We start from the raw sequence: 14039 nt of genomic DNA on the forward strand, positions 1-14039 counted from the left end.
AATAGATAGTCAATCAAGCTCAATTGTTTGTCAACCTTAGTTGACTATGAGCAAGCATGATCACCTTCAATTAACCATAGTGAACCATGGTTAATCATTGTTAGCCATAGTCAATGTGGTCAACCATAGTCAGCTACGATCACCATGGTGAAACATGACCATCCAATGTCAACATGGACAACCATAATCTATGCTAGAAAACTATGATAAAGCATGGTCAAATTGGTCAAACCATGTTCACCCATGGTAAACATGGTCAACCATAAACAATGATTGTTAACTATGTTCAATCATAATCTATCATAGTCATTAATAAATAGTTGTGAATAATCATAGTCATCCATAGTTTAACTCTATATTGACCATAATGAACCCTTCTTAACTATAACTTACATATCTAACCACATTGAACCATTGTGTACTAATTATTAATGTGGTTTATATATGTGGATTGATCCCATTTTTTAAACTAATTGGCCTATAAAAGGTGAAAACTGACAGGGAAATTCATATATCTATCATAATGTACTTCCATACTCTAACTTTATATTAACCATAATGAACACTTCTTAAGAATAGTATGAACATATTTAACCATAGTGAACCATTGTGTATTAATTATTAATGTGGTTGATATATGTGGATCAGACCATTTTTATATACTAATTGGTGTAAAATAACATCCAAGGTCATTTATCAATGAATCATTAATGTAAAACTAAAATTCTGATAATTAATTGTAAATTACAATATTCATCCATAATATAACTCTATACTATAACTCTATACGCATCATAATGAATTTTTTTAAACATAACTTGAACCTATCCAACCATTCCAACCATAGTAAACTATGATGTACTAATTTTTAATATGATTAATATAATTTAATTGACAACATTTTTATACGCTAATTAATGTATAATAGGTGAAAGTTAAAAATAATACAGAAGTTCATATATCAATCATAATGTACTTGGCATAATTCACATCAATCATAATGTACTTGGGCATAATTCACATAAAGATAAAATTGTGACACCCTGATTTTGAAATAGATATGCCTGCGGGCGTCGTTAAAATATCATGATATTCTTGTGTCGGTTTAAAAATTTAGATATCATTCTTTAATGCAATGTGTGTAGTGTAACAATTAGAATTTCTAGTTCAGGTAATACACGATAGCCAAACAGAGCAAGTTAAACACGAAGAAACGAAATTGAGATTACAAAGAAAAACCCATAACAATAAGCCAAATACAGACTGCAAGATCGCTAATGCGGAAGACCAACATATTAGAGTTGGTATTCAGAGGACAAATTCGCCTTTTAGCAAGCTAGAGGGGGCTTCACAGAACTAGCAGCAATGATATTGGCATTTTTACACAGAGATACAGCTTCACTTTCTCCAAAAGACAAACTTACATCTTCTACTTGGATACCTTCGCATGGCACGGTAGTGCTGCATCCGAAATTAATGGCTTCCTTTGTTGCTGAGGTTCCAGTTATGTTTTTGTACAACACGCTACTAATCTTCACGTTCGGGCTGTTGTCATTCCCATAAGATCTCTACACCACAAACGCAATATAGACATCAATGTCCATCAAAATTCCAGTGCATTAATGATGTTTGAATATCCATGAGAAAAAAAATCTTTATCGTTATCCATATAAGTAAGAAAAGACAAAAGCTCTTCAGACAGGAGTGGAATGAGTTATGACCTGGCCAGAGCAATGTGGACAGTAATACTGGTCAATGATTATTGGATTCTGTACGTTGTTCATTACTATGTTCTTAAATGTTAAGTCAGTGGCAGAGCCCTTCCCTCCCCGCAATGTTTTGATCCTAATTCCATTCTGAGTGCCGGTGAAATGAACTCCATTTACAGTGACGTTGGTGACTCCATTAAGAGAAGGATATCTCCCAAGGCTTCCCACACTTCATAACGATAACACAAATCCTTTGTCAACCTTTTAATCATTGCAGTGCCTTGAATGGAAATATTATCTGTCCAATAGAAAGAGTATCCCATAGTTTAATTTAATTTACCTGATTCCATGACCTGGACCGCAATTAATGTTTTCAATGAGAAGGTTGGTAGTACCTTCCAACATACTCATACAATCATCTCCTGTGTAGGCAAAGATAATAGTCAATAAGGTTAAATGATGGAAAGACAAAGAAAGAAAGCAGAAAACTACACATTCAGTAACAGCAACTCTTTTCTTTGTCTTTCTTTTTCTTACATATTACAACGAACCAACGACAAATATATACACACTAAATTTATGAATCATACAAATTCTAACTAAATTTAACTTTTCTTCCACTAACTATTTCATGCCAACTCTGTTACACTCTACTTGACCTTCTGCTAACTCTTCCATACAAACTAGATTACACTCAACTTTACTTCTATCAATAAACTAGATTTAGATCTTTCTAAATCTGCATGAGGTAGTAATTAGTATTTCTAACATTAAAGTTTTAGCATTGTTATTTCTTTCCTCCGGCACATTAATAAATACTAAAGACTGCTAATGGGAAATATGATTGACCTGTTGCTATATTGATATTCCGGACGTGGACATTGGGCGAATCTATATGAATTCCATCGGTGTTGGGGCTGTCAGCTGGGGCCTGGATAGTCACTCCCTCCACCAGGACGGTGTCAGACGAATCGATGGTGATATGGAACTGCTTGCTGTTAATGGAAGTAATACCTCTCACCACACCATTCGTAACTCCCGCCAATCGTAAAGACTGCATATTATCATTTCACAATGTTCGAATAAAATTATTTGTTTTTATTCCGGAATCGGATAGACATGGCGCGGTCATGTCAGTAGATTGATCTCAATGTTGAGAAATCAACAATCGACATAAGTTCAGGGAAAGAGTGCCCTGTGACATAAGTTCAGGGAAAGAGTGCCCTGTGATATCAATCTAGTAATTTTTTATGTTATCGATTTTGGAAATATTTTAAAATCTCATCATAAAATGGTAAAAAATTTAATGGCTAAAATATCCTTAACGGTTTAAATCAAAATATTCTTAAAATCTAAAATCTAAAACCCTAATTCAGAAATTTTAAAAACTGAATATGTTAAAAATGGGCGAGGCAATACCGCAGGGCCCTGTTCACACTGCACAGCACACCATATATTTGAGTCAGAATGAGGATATGTAATGTTATGCTATCCAAATCACATCAAATAAACGAGTGACTTTATCATACATACTTGGCCATTTTGCTTACACAAGTTCCACCAGGAGGCTCCCTGTCCATCCAAAGTTCCGCCACCGGTGATCGTTAGACCATCTACCTCCTCGAACTGCAACCAGTACTCTCCGGTGTTGTCTTTCGTTTGACTGAGGTCCCCAGTTAACTGCGGCCGCCAAAAACAAATTCTCGTTGCTAAAAAAAATATGTTAAATCGAACACATGATCTTGATACCAAGGAATGAATGTTACTACCACCTTACCTGCACAGTTATACTATTACTTTTACATGCTCCTGTAAATACTGTTGGACCCAGCAGAAAATTTCCTTTTGGTATATAAATCGTAGACGGTTGAGCAGAAGAACAGGCCGCATTCCAAGCTGCAAGAAAAGCCTGGATATAACATACAAAAGATGAAATTTGTGAGTCTAGAGATTCATTCTTGATTTATTATTTTATTTTAAAATAAAAGGGGTTATAATTAAAATATATATATATATATATATACTCATTAAAACTACATAATAAAATAAATTTTAACTTCAATTAATTTTCACTCTCTAAACTCAACAAAATCCATAATTAAAATAGATATAAGCATTTAAACTAAATAAATAAACTCATGTCATTATGCTTTCTTGATATAACTCGAACTCTCACCTTGCTATTCTCTGTGGCGCCATCACCTCTTGCACCATACTGCAGAACATTAAACGTAACAGCGGAATTGGCTGCACCAAACTCCCGAGCATCAAACGTATTAACGGAATCCGCTGCACCATACTGCCGAGAATCAAACGAATTACCAGAGTCGCGTGCACCATACTGCCGACCATAAAACTTATTACCGGAATCGGCAGCACCATACTGCTGACCATCAAACTTATTATCGGAATGGGCTGCACTAAACAGCTCATCATCAAACGTACGACGGGAATCGTCTTCACCATACCGCTGAGCGTCAAACGTATTACGGGAATGGGCTGTTCCAAACCGGTCATCATCAAACGTCCGACGGTTATCGGCTACATCAAACTGCTCATCGTCAAACGTCAGACGGGAATCGGCTACCGGAAACCGCTCATCGTCAAACGGACGGGAATCGTCTGCAGCAAACCGCTGATCATCGCCATACGGCGTAGCATCAAAGGTACGACGGGTTGCACCATACTGCTGGGTATCTAAAGGGATGCGTATTGAAGTAACTCCGGGCAACACAGAAGAGGCTGTGAAAGTTGCAGCTAACAGAAACAGAAAAGTGTTCATTTTTGTTAAAAAGTACTTGAGTGCCCCTATACTTCGGATGGCTATATTTGATAATGGGTACTTTGCATCAGCCCACGCTTCTATATAAAGCAATAGATGGTTTTATATAAAGCAATAGATTGCACCATAACTGGGTGCCCTCAAAGAACTCCCTATATTCACCGTGTTTGCAGTAATGCGAATCATAACTTCACGGTGTTTCCTCTGATACGAATCATAACTAACGCCACCGTTCTATACGATTCGACTCTACCTAACCGTAATTCCCTCAACTAACTTCATATGTTTACTCCGAGCGCCTTGTAGAAAATCATTCGAACCTCGGGAACAGAAGTCGGGATCCTCACCGTACCCGAAGCAGCCATCCCAACAATCTCTTCAGGCCACCTAGTGTCGTTTTGACTCTCACCCAACCTCTCTGACTTCAACCCAAACATCGCCATCCCTGGACCTGAGTCGATTGATAACAGAAATTCCTTCAACTAACTTCATATGTTTAGTGTTTCCTCTAATACGCCACCGTTCTATACGATACGAATCTATCTAACCGAAATTCCTTCAACTAACTTCATCGGTTTACTCCGAACGCCTTCAAGAAAATCATTCGAACCTCGGGAACAGAAGTCGGGATCCTCACCGTGCCCGAAGCAGCCATCCCAGCAATCTGTTCAGGCCACCTAGTGTCGTTTTGGCCCTCACCCAACCTCTGTGACTTCAACCCAAACCTGATGCAATCGCTTTCCTGGACCTGACTAAATTGATAACACTGCTCAACACTTCAAACCTCGACGCTGACAGTTGTGAAGGCAGTGAAACTAGACTAAACTAGTCTGAAAACAGAATATGAAAAAAGAGGAATTAATGTTGTTGTGTATGGCTGACTCTCCCTGATGAACAGACAAACAAGCATGCATGGTTTTTCTTATCGAAGACCCGAAACATCGCCATTTTGGGGATATTTTTGGTTATTCATATACTTATGCTGAAGGGCTTCTATTAGGGGGTGGTTCTTCTTGATGACCCTGGAAACATCGCCATTTTTGGAATAATTTTTGGTCACTCGTCTACTTACGCCGAAGGGCAACCCTTGTCCCGATTGCAGGTTCTTGGCATCCGCTTCGGTGTCCCGCTCGGGCCCTCCCGGCCTGGACGTTAGAAATTGTTTGTGGTCGGAAACATTCACCGCCGGAAACCCTGCCCGTAACTTTCAGGTGGTACGAGAACGAGAAGGTAGCAGGCACGACGCTATCCACTGTACAGTCATTAAGACTCTGTCAGTCGGATCGTTGATTGAAATCAAGGACATCCATGACAAGTGGTCATCCAGAAACCTAAGTTATGGTCATCTACCAAAGTCTCATTTTCAATTTCAAAAGTTTTATGTGTACCACAATGTAGTTGCTTCGTTTTAAAAAATTGAAATGCTCTTAATCTGGCATAAGCATGAGCCAACTTTTGCACCTCCACGAAGCGACTCGGTGTAGTGAAAGTGTGAATTTCATTTTTTCCAATTTAATTACTATCCATTGTGGAACGATTGATTTATTCGAGGGTAATTAAAATTTTATTTTTATAATTTATTTCAAAAATTTATGTTTTTTAAAGAAAAATTACATGCAAGTTTTATTACTGCAAAGAGTAATAGATTCTCTTAGTATAAAATTGTATTTAAATGTTGTGAATGGAGCCTAATTTTTTAACGAGTTAGTAACTAACTTATTTCAAGAATTTTGGAATAAGATCTCATCAAGAAAGATTATTGTTCATTATCTTGGTTTTTATGGTTCCACTTTTTCTCATATTATTTTAACAATTTTATCAATCTCTATAAACATTGCCCATAGAGTAATTGTATAGATTTTAATTTGTGGGTTGAATCTCTAAACTTCTTGATTGTATCATATAGTCTCAGTTAACACCAAAATTTTTACCATTTCACTAAACCGAATTTTCCATGTAAGAAATGGCCAACAAATGTAGAAACATCAATTTTCTTGACCATTTCACTAAACCAAATATTCCATAGAAGCAACTGCTAACAGATGTGGAAACATCAATTTTCTTGACCATTTCAAGAAGGTGCATTTAAATGTCCCAAAGTTGAGATAATGTTGGTGTGATTTGAGATAAGGTTGGTGTGGTTATGTTGTGTTGTAGTACATACTCTTTTGAATAGTCACATTTAGTCTATTTACATATTTTCAATGTATTCAATAACATTTTATTTTGAAGTACCTAGTGGATTTCAAAAGATCTGTTGGAAAAGTAGTTTTAATTATACCATAAAACATGAGTACTAATGAAAATTATTAAAAAAACCTTATCTTCAAATAAATAATGAAAAGAATATTCTCTCATAAATGTCTCTTTTAAAATTATTTGAGTAATGAAGAGATATTATTAGATACCTTTAAAGCTTTTTTTAAAGGTTAAACCAATATTTTTTTTATACTTTGAAGTTTTTTATGATTTATGGCTAGAGTTTGATAACCATTATTTATTTCTAATCATTATCATGGTCATTTGAGCTTCTATATTGTGCATGGAATGCAATATTATAATGTATTCTAAGTCTTTTATGTGAAATTTTTAAATTAACCTTTTATCTTATGTGTATGGGGCCAATATAATTGTGAATTTTTTCATATACATTTTGTTACTTTCTAATGTTTTTTACTAACTTTGAATTATATTAATGTTTTGAAAATGATGCTAAAAAAATTGGGTGTTTTTATTTCATTTTTTTTAGAAATTTTAAAAATAAATATAGTTTTTTATTTTTATTTTTATGGAAAAATGTTAATTGTCACCCACAATGGGATGTCTCTTCAGAAGTTTAATTCATCCAAAGTAGCTTTCATCCTCATTCTTCCCATGAGGTTTGAATCTAAACTAGCCAAAACTACATCACATACTAACCAATGAAACTACACCTCAAAAGTATATCATATATCACCATTAATTTGTATTAGAATATTCCATAAACTAATGAAATATGTTTTGTTCAATGCATAATACATAAATATTTCATATTTTGTATATTTATTATATTATAAATATTTTATTTTTAACGTAATTTTTTATTAATTTCAAAATTATTTAAACATTTAATATTATATTTTAATTTAAATAAAAATTATTTTTGAAATATTATAAAAATTTATATAAATTTTAATATATTTAAAATCTTAATTTGCATTTATTAAGAATGTTGAGAATTTGTTTTATTTATAATGTTATATAAACATTATGATTTATCTTTTAGATATTTTTATTCTAAAAATCAAGAAAGATATATATATAAATTAAAAGTTTAATATAATAATTATATTATTAGTTTAAAAATATTTTTTAATTTAAATTAGTTTTATTGTTTGTGCATTAGCCATTTTAAAATTTATACTTATAATAATTTAATTAAAATTTTAATGTTGATTCAATATAAATAAATATTAATTATTATTATTATATATATGGGGTATTTTTTATGTAACTATATTTATATTAAATATATTAATTATTATTATTATATATATGGGGTATTTTTTATGTAACTATATTTATATCAAATATGATTTTGTATTACATAAATAGATTGATACTTAAATTTTATTATTATGGTATTTATTCATTTTGAAAATTTATTATTAATTTAATATATATTATTATTAAAATATTTGTTTATAGTTTAAAAAAAATAAATAAATTATGGATATGTGTGTTTATTTTGAAATTGAGTTTCTTGCATTTTAATTTAATTATCAATAATTATTAAGTAGATAGTAGAATATTTAACCTCTACTAAATATTTTAGAATATTTATAGTAAGTATACACAAATTAAAGATTGAGATGTATCTTGAAAGTAGTTGTGAAATTTTCCCATTTTAACTAAATTGATTATTATTTTTTAAATGGAATATGAACAAGTGTTATATGAAGTGAATGATGGTTTTTTGGGTATGGAGGGTTGATAACCCATGATATTGGTCCATGGTATTGTAAAAATGCATATTTATAGAGTAGGAATACCCATGGCAAAGTGAGAGTAAATCTGCATGGTTAAGAATATTTTTCCATATTATTTTAAATGTATATATGTTTAGCTTATATATTACTTCTTTTTACTATTTATGAGGGAGACGATATAAATGAAATAGTTGGTCAAGTAAGCATCAATTCATAATAAGCATCAAAACTAACTAAACTATAACTTTATTTTAACTTAGATCCTTATAAGTATATATCCATAATAAGTATCAAGATAACTACTACATCATATATCTTGAGTTGCTAAAATTTTAAAAAATTTAGAAACTAACTCAATTATAACTTTATTTTAAATAATTATTAATAATAATTATTCAATAGATGTGTTTATTCTAGAATAGGGCTTCCATAATTTTAATGTCATTATTAATAGTTATGCCAATATGCATAGCTATTTTGGAATATATATTCCAAAATTTTTATTTAATTATCAACAATTATTAACGAGGGGAGAGAGAGGAAGAAAGAGAGAGACGAGGGGATAGAGAAGGAGAGAGGGAGAGACATATTTATGGAGTTGGAGGGGGAGAGAGTGGGAGGAAAGAACAAAGACATAGAGAAATAGAGGTCGAGAGAGAGTGAGGGAGAGAGGAGAGAAGAAGAGAGGAGAGAGATAGGGAGAGAAGGAGAAGAGAGAGATAGGGAGACACATAGATGGAGGGGAGAGAGAGAGAGAGAGAGAGAGAGAGAGAGGAGAGAGGGAGGGAGATAGTGACAAATTGAGAGGGAAGAGAGAGGGAGAGAGTGATGGGGGGGGGGTAGACAGAGGGAGGTGGGACAGAAAGGGAGTGAGATAGGGCTCAATAGAGAGGAGTGGGAGAGAGGGAGGAAAGGAGAAAGGCATAGAGGGAGAAAGGTGGAGAGAGAGAGAGAGGGAGTCACAATGGAGAGATGGAGAGAGAGTGAGGGAGAGAGGAGAGTGGGAGGGAAGAGAGGGAGGAGAGAGAGGGGAAGAGAAGGGGAAGAGAGAGAGGGAGTGAGAGAGAGATAGATATATATGGAGAGAGTGTGTTTATATTTTGGGGGTGAGATAGAGAGAATATGAAAGAGACAATTAGATATGAATTTAGATATTATATAACTAGCCTAGATCCATCTTAACCTTGGATCTATAAAGGGCCAAGAGGGATCAAATATCTCTAGGTGAGAACCTTTCCTCAAGTTTTGCACTAAAAAAAAGGTTTGCACCTTGAGAGATTTGATTTCTCGACCTTGATAGATTGGGATTAAGATGGATTTAGGACGGTTTATCTAAAAAAGGTTCCTAATTTTATTAATGAAAACAAACTTACAATATAAAAAAATTGAATTTAGAAAATATTTATGTCTAACATCTAACTCCTACATATAAGAGAGGAAACAAAATTACTTATAACTAATATATTTTGGTATGAGATTTATTTTATTTCTATTTTATCTAATTTGTAATGTCTTTGTATGATATTTGTTAAAGATATAGTTTAGTGCAATGGTTTAAAAATAATATTTTAAAGTTAGAGAATTGCACATTCCACAATTTTGAAGAATGATTAAAATGATTTCAAATATTCTATAACAAGTTCAAAAAAGTAAAACATGTAACAAATTAATATATAAGAAGTTAATATTTCCATATGAAATAATTGGGAAATACTTTTACATTTATATTTATTATGATTTATATTTTTGTATAAATAATAATTTTACTATTGTGGACTAAGTTATGATGAGGATGATAACTTGGTTATTGATAAATGTGTATAACCATTCAAAAAACAAAAGTAAATTGAAAATATATAACTTCATGAATATGAGTAACTTTACGTGAATATAAAGGTTTATTATTACATTTTAGATATAATGAGGTTTATATATTCAATTAAGGGAGGATAAAGGAATTTGGAACCTTATTTAGTGTTACAAGGGTGAGGGAATATAGATACCACCAATATATAGCTATAATGTGTCGGAAAATAAATTTTAATAATTATTTTATGTACTGATTGTCTTTTATACTCCTTGTAATAAAATATTTTTATACTATTAATGAAAGTAACAACCTAGCGATCATGGCATAGTTTGAAAATGAAATTCCAGTTGATATGACTCCTAATTAATGGTTATTGGATTGTCTTGCTTTAAGGATGTTGCATTTTGAATATGGGAATAATGGAAATAAAAGCTAACCATGGACATTAAAAAAAGAACATCAAATATAAAGTAACATACAATCACATAATATGTTAAACTGGTCGTTGTAACATGTGGTAGTAAAGAAGACACCAGTGGTTCATGCAAGATGTGGACATGATCAGTAAATTGTCGTGGTTATTCCATTAGAAGGTTCATGCAAGATGTGGACATGATCAGTAAATTGTCGTGGTTATTCCATTAGAACAATTCATCATAATAGATCTGATAAAATATTGAAATTTTTAATGTGAATGTTAATTCATTTTAGATCTTGTATTATTTATTGTTTGTTTGTATGCGTAAATATAAACTAGTTGAAATGCAAGCAATATAAATTGAAAATACATACAGACACTAACCAAAATAGGCACAATTTTTTCCTTGGGAAAAGCTTACTGGAGAACCCTAGCTAAAAGGTGAGGTTTCTTTGATCTCTATTCTCTAGTATGGAAAAATGTGTAGATACAAAGAAAGAGGTACTCTCTATAGAGTTTCCTAAGACCTATGCCTTGTAAAGTTGTTAAAAAATACTAATCCCCTTGCTTTTCTCTATGACATCCCACTCCTAATTGCTTTGCTCAAATATGGAAGAAAATATAATAGCATGAAATGGAAACCCTACTCCTCCTAGTGTCCTAGTATTTAACATAAACTAATATTTAACTATATGAAATGTTTGACTCCCTCAAACCTCAATTAGAGGTACAATTTTGGACCTTCTAAAGTCCTTTTGAAATTCCATACATGGCTAGCCCAATTTGCATGAGTAACATGGATTAATGTGACATTGACTTGTATTGTGGCAGTTAGTATAGTAGATTAACTTGTAAGAGGCATAAATTTTGCATACAAACTTCTAGTACCAGATGGTCTCGCACAAGCAATAATTCTTTTACCCCAAAAAAAAATTGTTTAATGCCTCAAAATGGCTCTATAAGATTTCATACTTGAATTTTCCAAATTGGGACCCATTGATAAAAAAGACCCTACAAGCTCATTCATGTAATTCTTCCACTCTCAAAGGATTGAGATAGATAACAAACAATATAATAATTCATTATGAATGAAGAGAAACTATAGATGAGAAATAGTATCAAAATTCCCTAAATTACATATGAATGAAGTCAAAATTGGAAGAAAATTACCCCTTAAAGAATACAAAACCTATGAGAAGATAGAAAAATAAGTATAAAGAAATGGGGATTTAAGGAAATGAATAATGAAAACCTATTGCATCGCCCAAAACCATGATCAATCTAGAATGATGATATGAACATAAAAGAGTAATAAATGGATACATAAAGTTAAATATGTGAAAGTTTCTCAAACAAGTGTAAGAAATCAACTAGAACATGATGGAGGCTTTTGTAATTAGGGAATAGACATGATGAAATAACTTAGCACTCTACTTGTATATTCTAAATAAGCATGTGGCAAGTGGTTGTGGAATCAAATATGTGTGGCAATGACTTCATATGTGGAAAAAGAAATAAACTATGTAGACTAATGAGAAAACACCTAGCATAATTGAAAAAACTAGTGAGAATCAACTAAGGGAACTTGCACAAGAATGATGACCCCAGAAGTGAAAATGGGGCTATCATGAGGAAAACATGCCCACAAGAACATGTGCATGTCCTTAGGAATGCACACGTGGTCCTAGTTGTCTAGGTTTTGTAAGGCCCAAACTAGGCTACCTTCTTAGCATGCCTCAAAAGTGTATGTGTGTTATTAGGAAATATCATTAGGCAATTTGAAAACCTTAACTTTATACATTATGAAAACCCTAGCATTGTGGAATTTTAAAACCTTATAAATGTGGAATGTGGAAACTCCAATATAGTGAGTTGAAATTTGAGTGCATAATTAGGCAATGTAATTAAACAAATGATATTTACCTTACTTAACAGATTGGTGATGTTTGTTAATGGATATTGAAGTGAAATTTGAAGACCTTAATTTTGTGCAATTTGAAAACCCTACTTTTATGGAATTTGAAAACCCTAGTATTGTAGATTTTGATGGAATGGAATCATATGGATGTAATTTTCATGTATACCATTATGACTAGTTTATCCCCAACACTCACTCTCTCTCTATTTCTATTTACACATTTTCTACTCTCTCTCTCTCTCTCTCTCTCTCTCTCTCTCTCTCTCTCTCGCTATCTATCTATCTCTCTCTCTCTCTCTTTATTTATTTATATTTCCTTCTCTCCCTCATTTTCCAACAAGAACTTCATCGACTCCCATTGAGGAAATTTTATGAACTTTCTTATCATTGGAATCTCTAACCAATAGAAAATACAACCCATGATAAATATGACCATAATAACTATGACATACAAGAACTATGAACTTGAGAACTTTAACCCTTACAAACTATGGCGCATAATAACTATGACCTCAAGAACTTTGACCCTCATGAACTATGACCTTAGGAATCATTCCTTTGTTGTTCATAGTTCCCTTGTAAATTAGGAACTTTTAATTCATTTTACAAGAATCATGACCACAAGAATTATGATGTGGGAGCTTTGACTATGAAATTAAACTAGGACCTTTTTATTTCAGTCACAGTTCTAGGGAATAATTCCTTTGTTAGTTAGGAACATTGACTGACAATAACTATAATCATTGTTTATTAGTCATAGTTATAGGAAATTTCTTGATTAGAGAACTATTATGACCAACTACCTATAATCATTGTATTCATTCATTGATTAGATTTCTTGTCATCCAGAGTAACTGTGGTAATAGTTCTCATTGGTTATAGTTACTATGGGTTACAGTCCCTATTGGATAGAGTTACTAAGGTCATAGTTTTTCTTGAATTGATTCCAAAATCTATCTTTTCAATGTATCCATTATTTAACGATGAACAGTGGGAGAACGATGAGAATTATCCACCAGGATGAAGAGTCCTTAAAATTATGTTATTCAAATGTATGCATGTATGATATTGATAATCTTGGCACTTTTACAGTATCTTCTTCCTCCCATATTTTTGTCATCCATTTTCTATCAACCCCTTATTCTGAAGTAATATTCGTTAGGATCACCGCTATAGTTTCCAAATGGTTGAGTAAGTGATATGGTGAGTTGACAAGGTAGTTTAATTATTAAATGTGATGGGGCAGTTTTTTTGAGTTTTAAATTTAAATTCAAAATCTTAAAGTTGCAGTATACCACCTCTCATTTGTCTAGGAGACTATTTTAAAAACTCTTTGTTTAGTTCGAATCGATGCAAGGATATGGAAGAAAGTAGAGCCAAGACATAAGCAAGAGGCTCCATAATGGAAATTTCATTGTAGTATATGTTTTTTGT

The 14039-nt window shown here is 32.6% G+C and overlaps 1 protein-coding gene across 1 annotated transcript; it reads right to left on the bottom strand.

Annotated features, from left to right (window-relative positions):
* Positions 1-1328: 1328 nt before the first annotated feature.
* Positions 1329-4491, bottom strand: LOC149148638 (exopolygalacturonase-like). The gene is made up of 8 exons (XM_089442234.1): positions 3886-4491; positions 3487-3618; positions 3243-3389; positions 3129-3146; positions 2559-2763; positions 2050-2131; positions 1722-1938; positions 1329-1568 (listed from the first exon to the last, which is right to left on the bottom strand). The coding sequence occupies exons 1-8, from the start codon at positions 4489-4491 to the stop codon at positions 1329-1331; spliced, it is 1647 nt and encodes a 548-aa protein (XP_089298360.1).
* Between the last annotated feature and the right edge of the window lie 9548 nt (positions 4492-14039).

This window comes from Pinus tabuliformis, chromosome 9 (genome assembly GCF_031772625.1).
Source record: "Pinus tabuliformis cultivar Carrire ecotype Pingquan chromosome 9, CPIR1, whole genome shotgun sequence".
In the NCBI taxonomy this organism is placed as follows: domain Eukaryota; kingdom Viridiplantae; phylum Streptophyta; class Pinopsida; order Pinales; family Pinaceae; genus Pinus; species Pinus tabuliformis.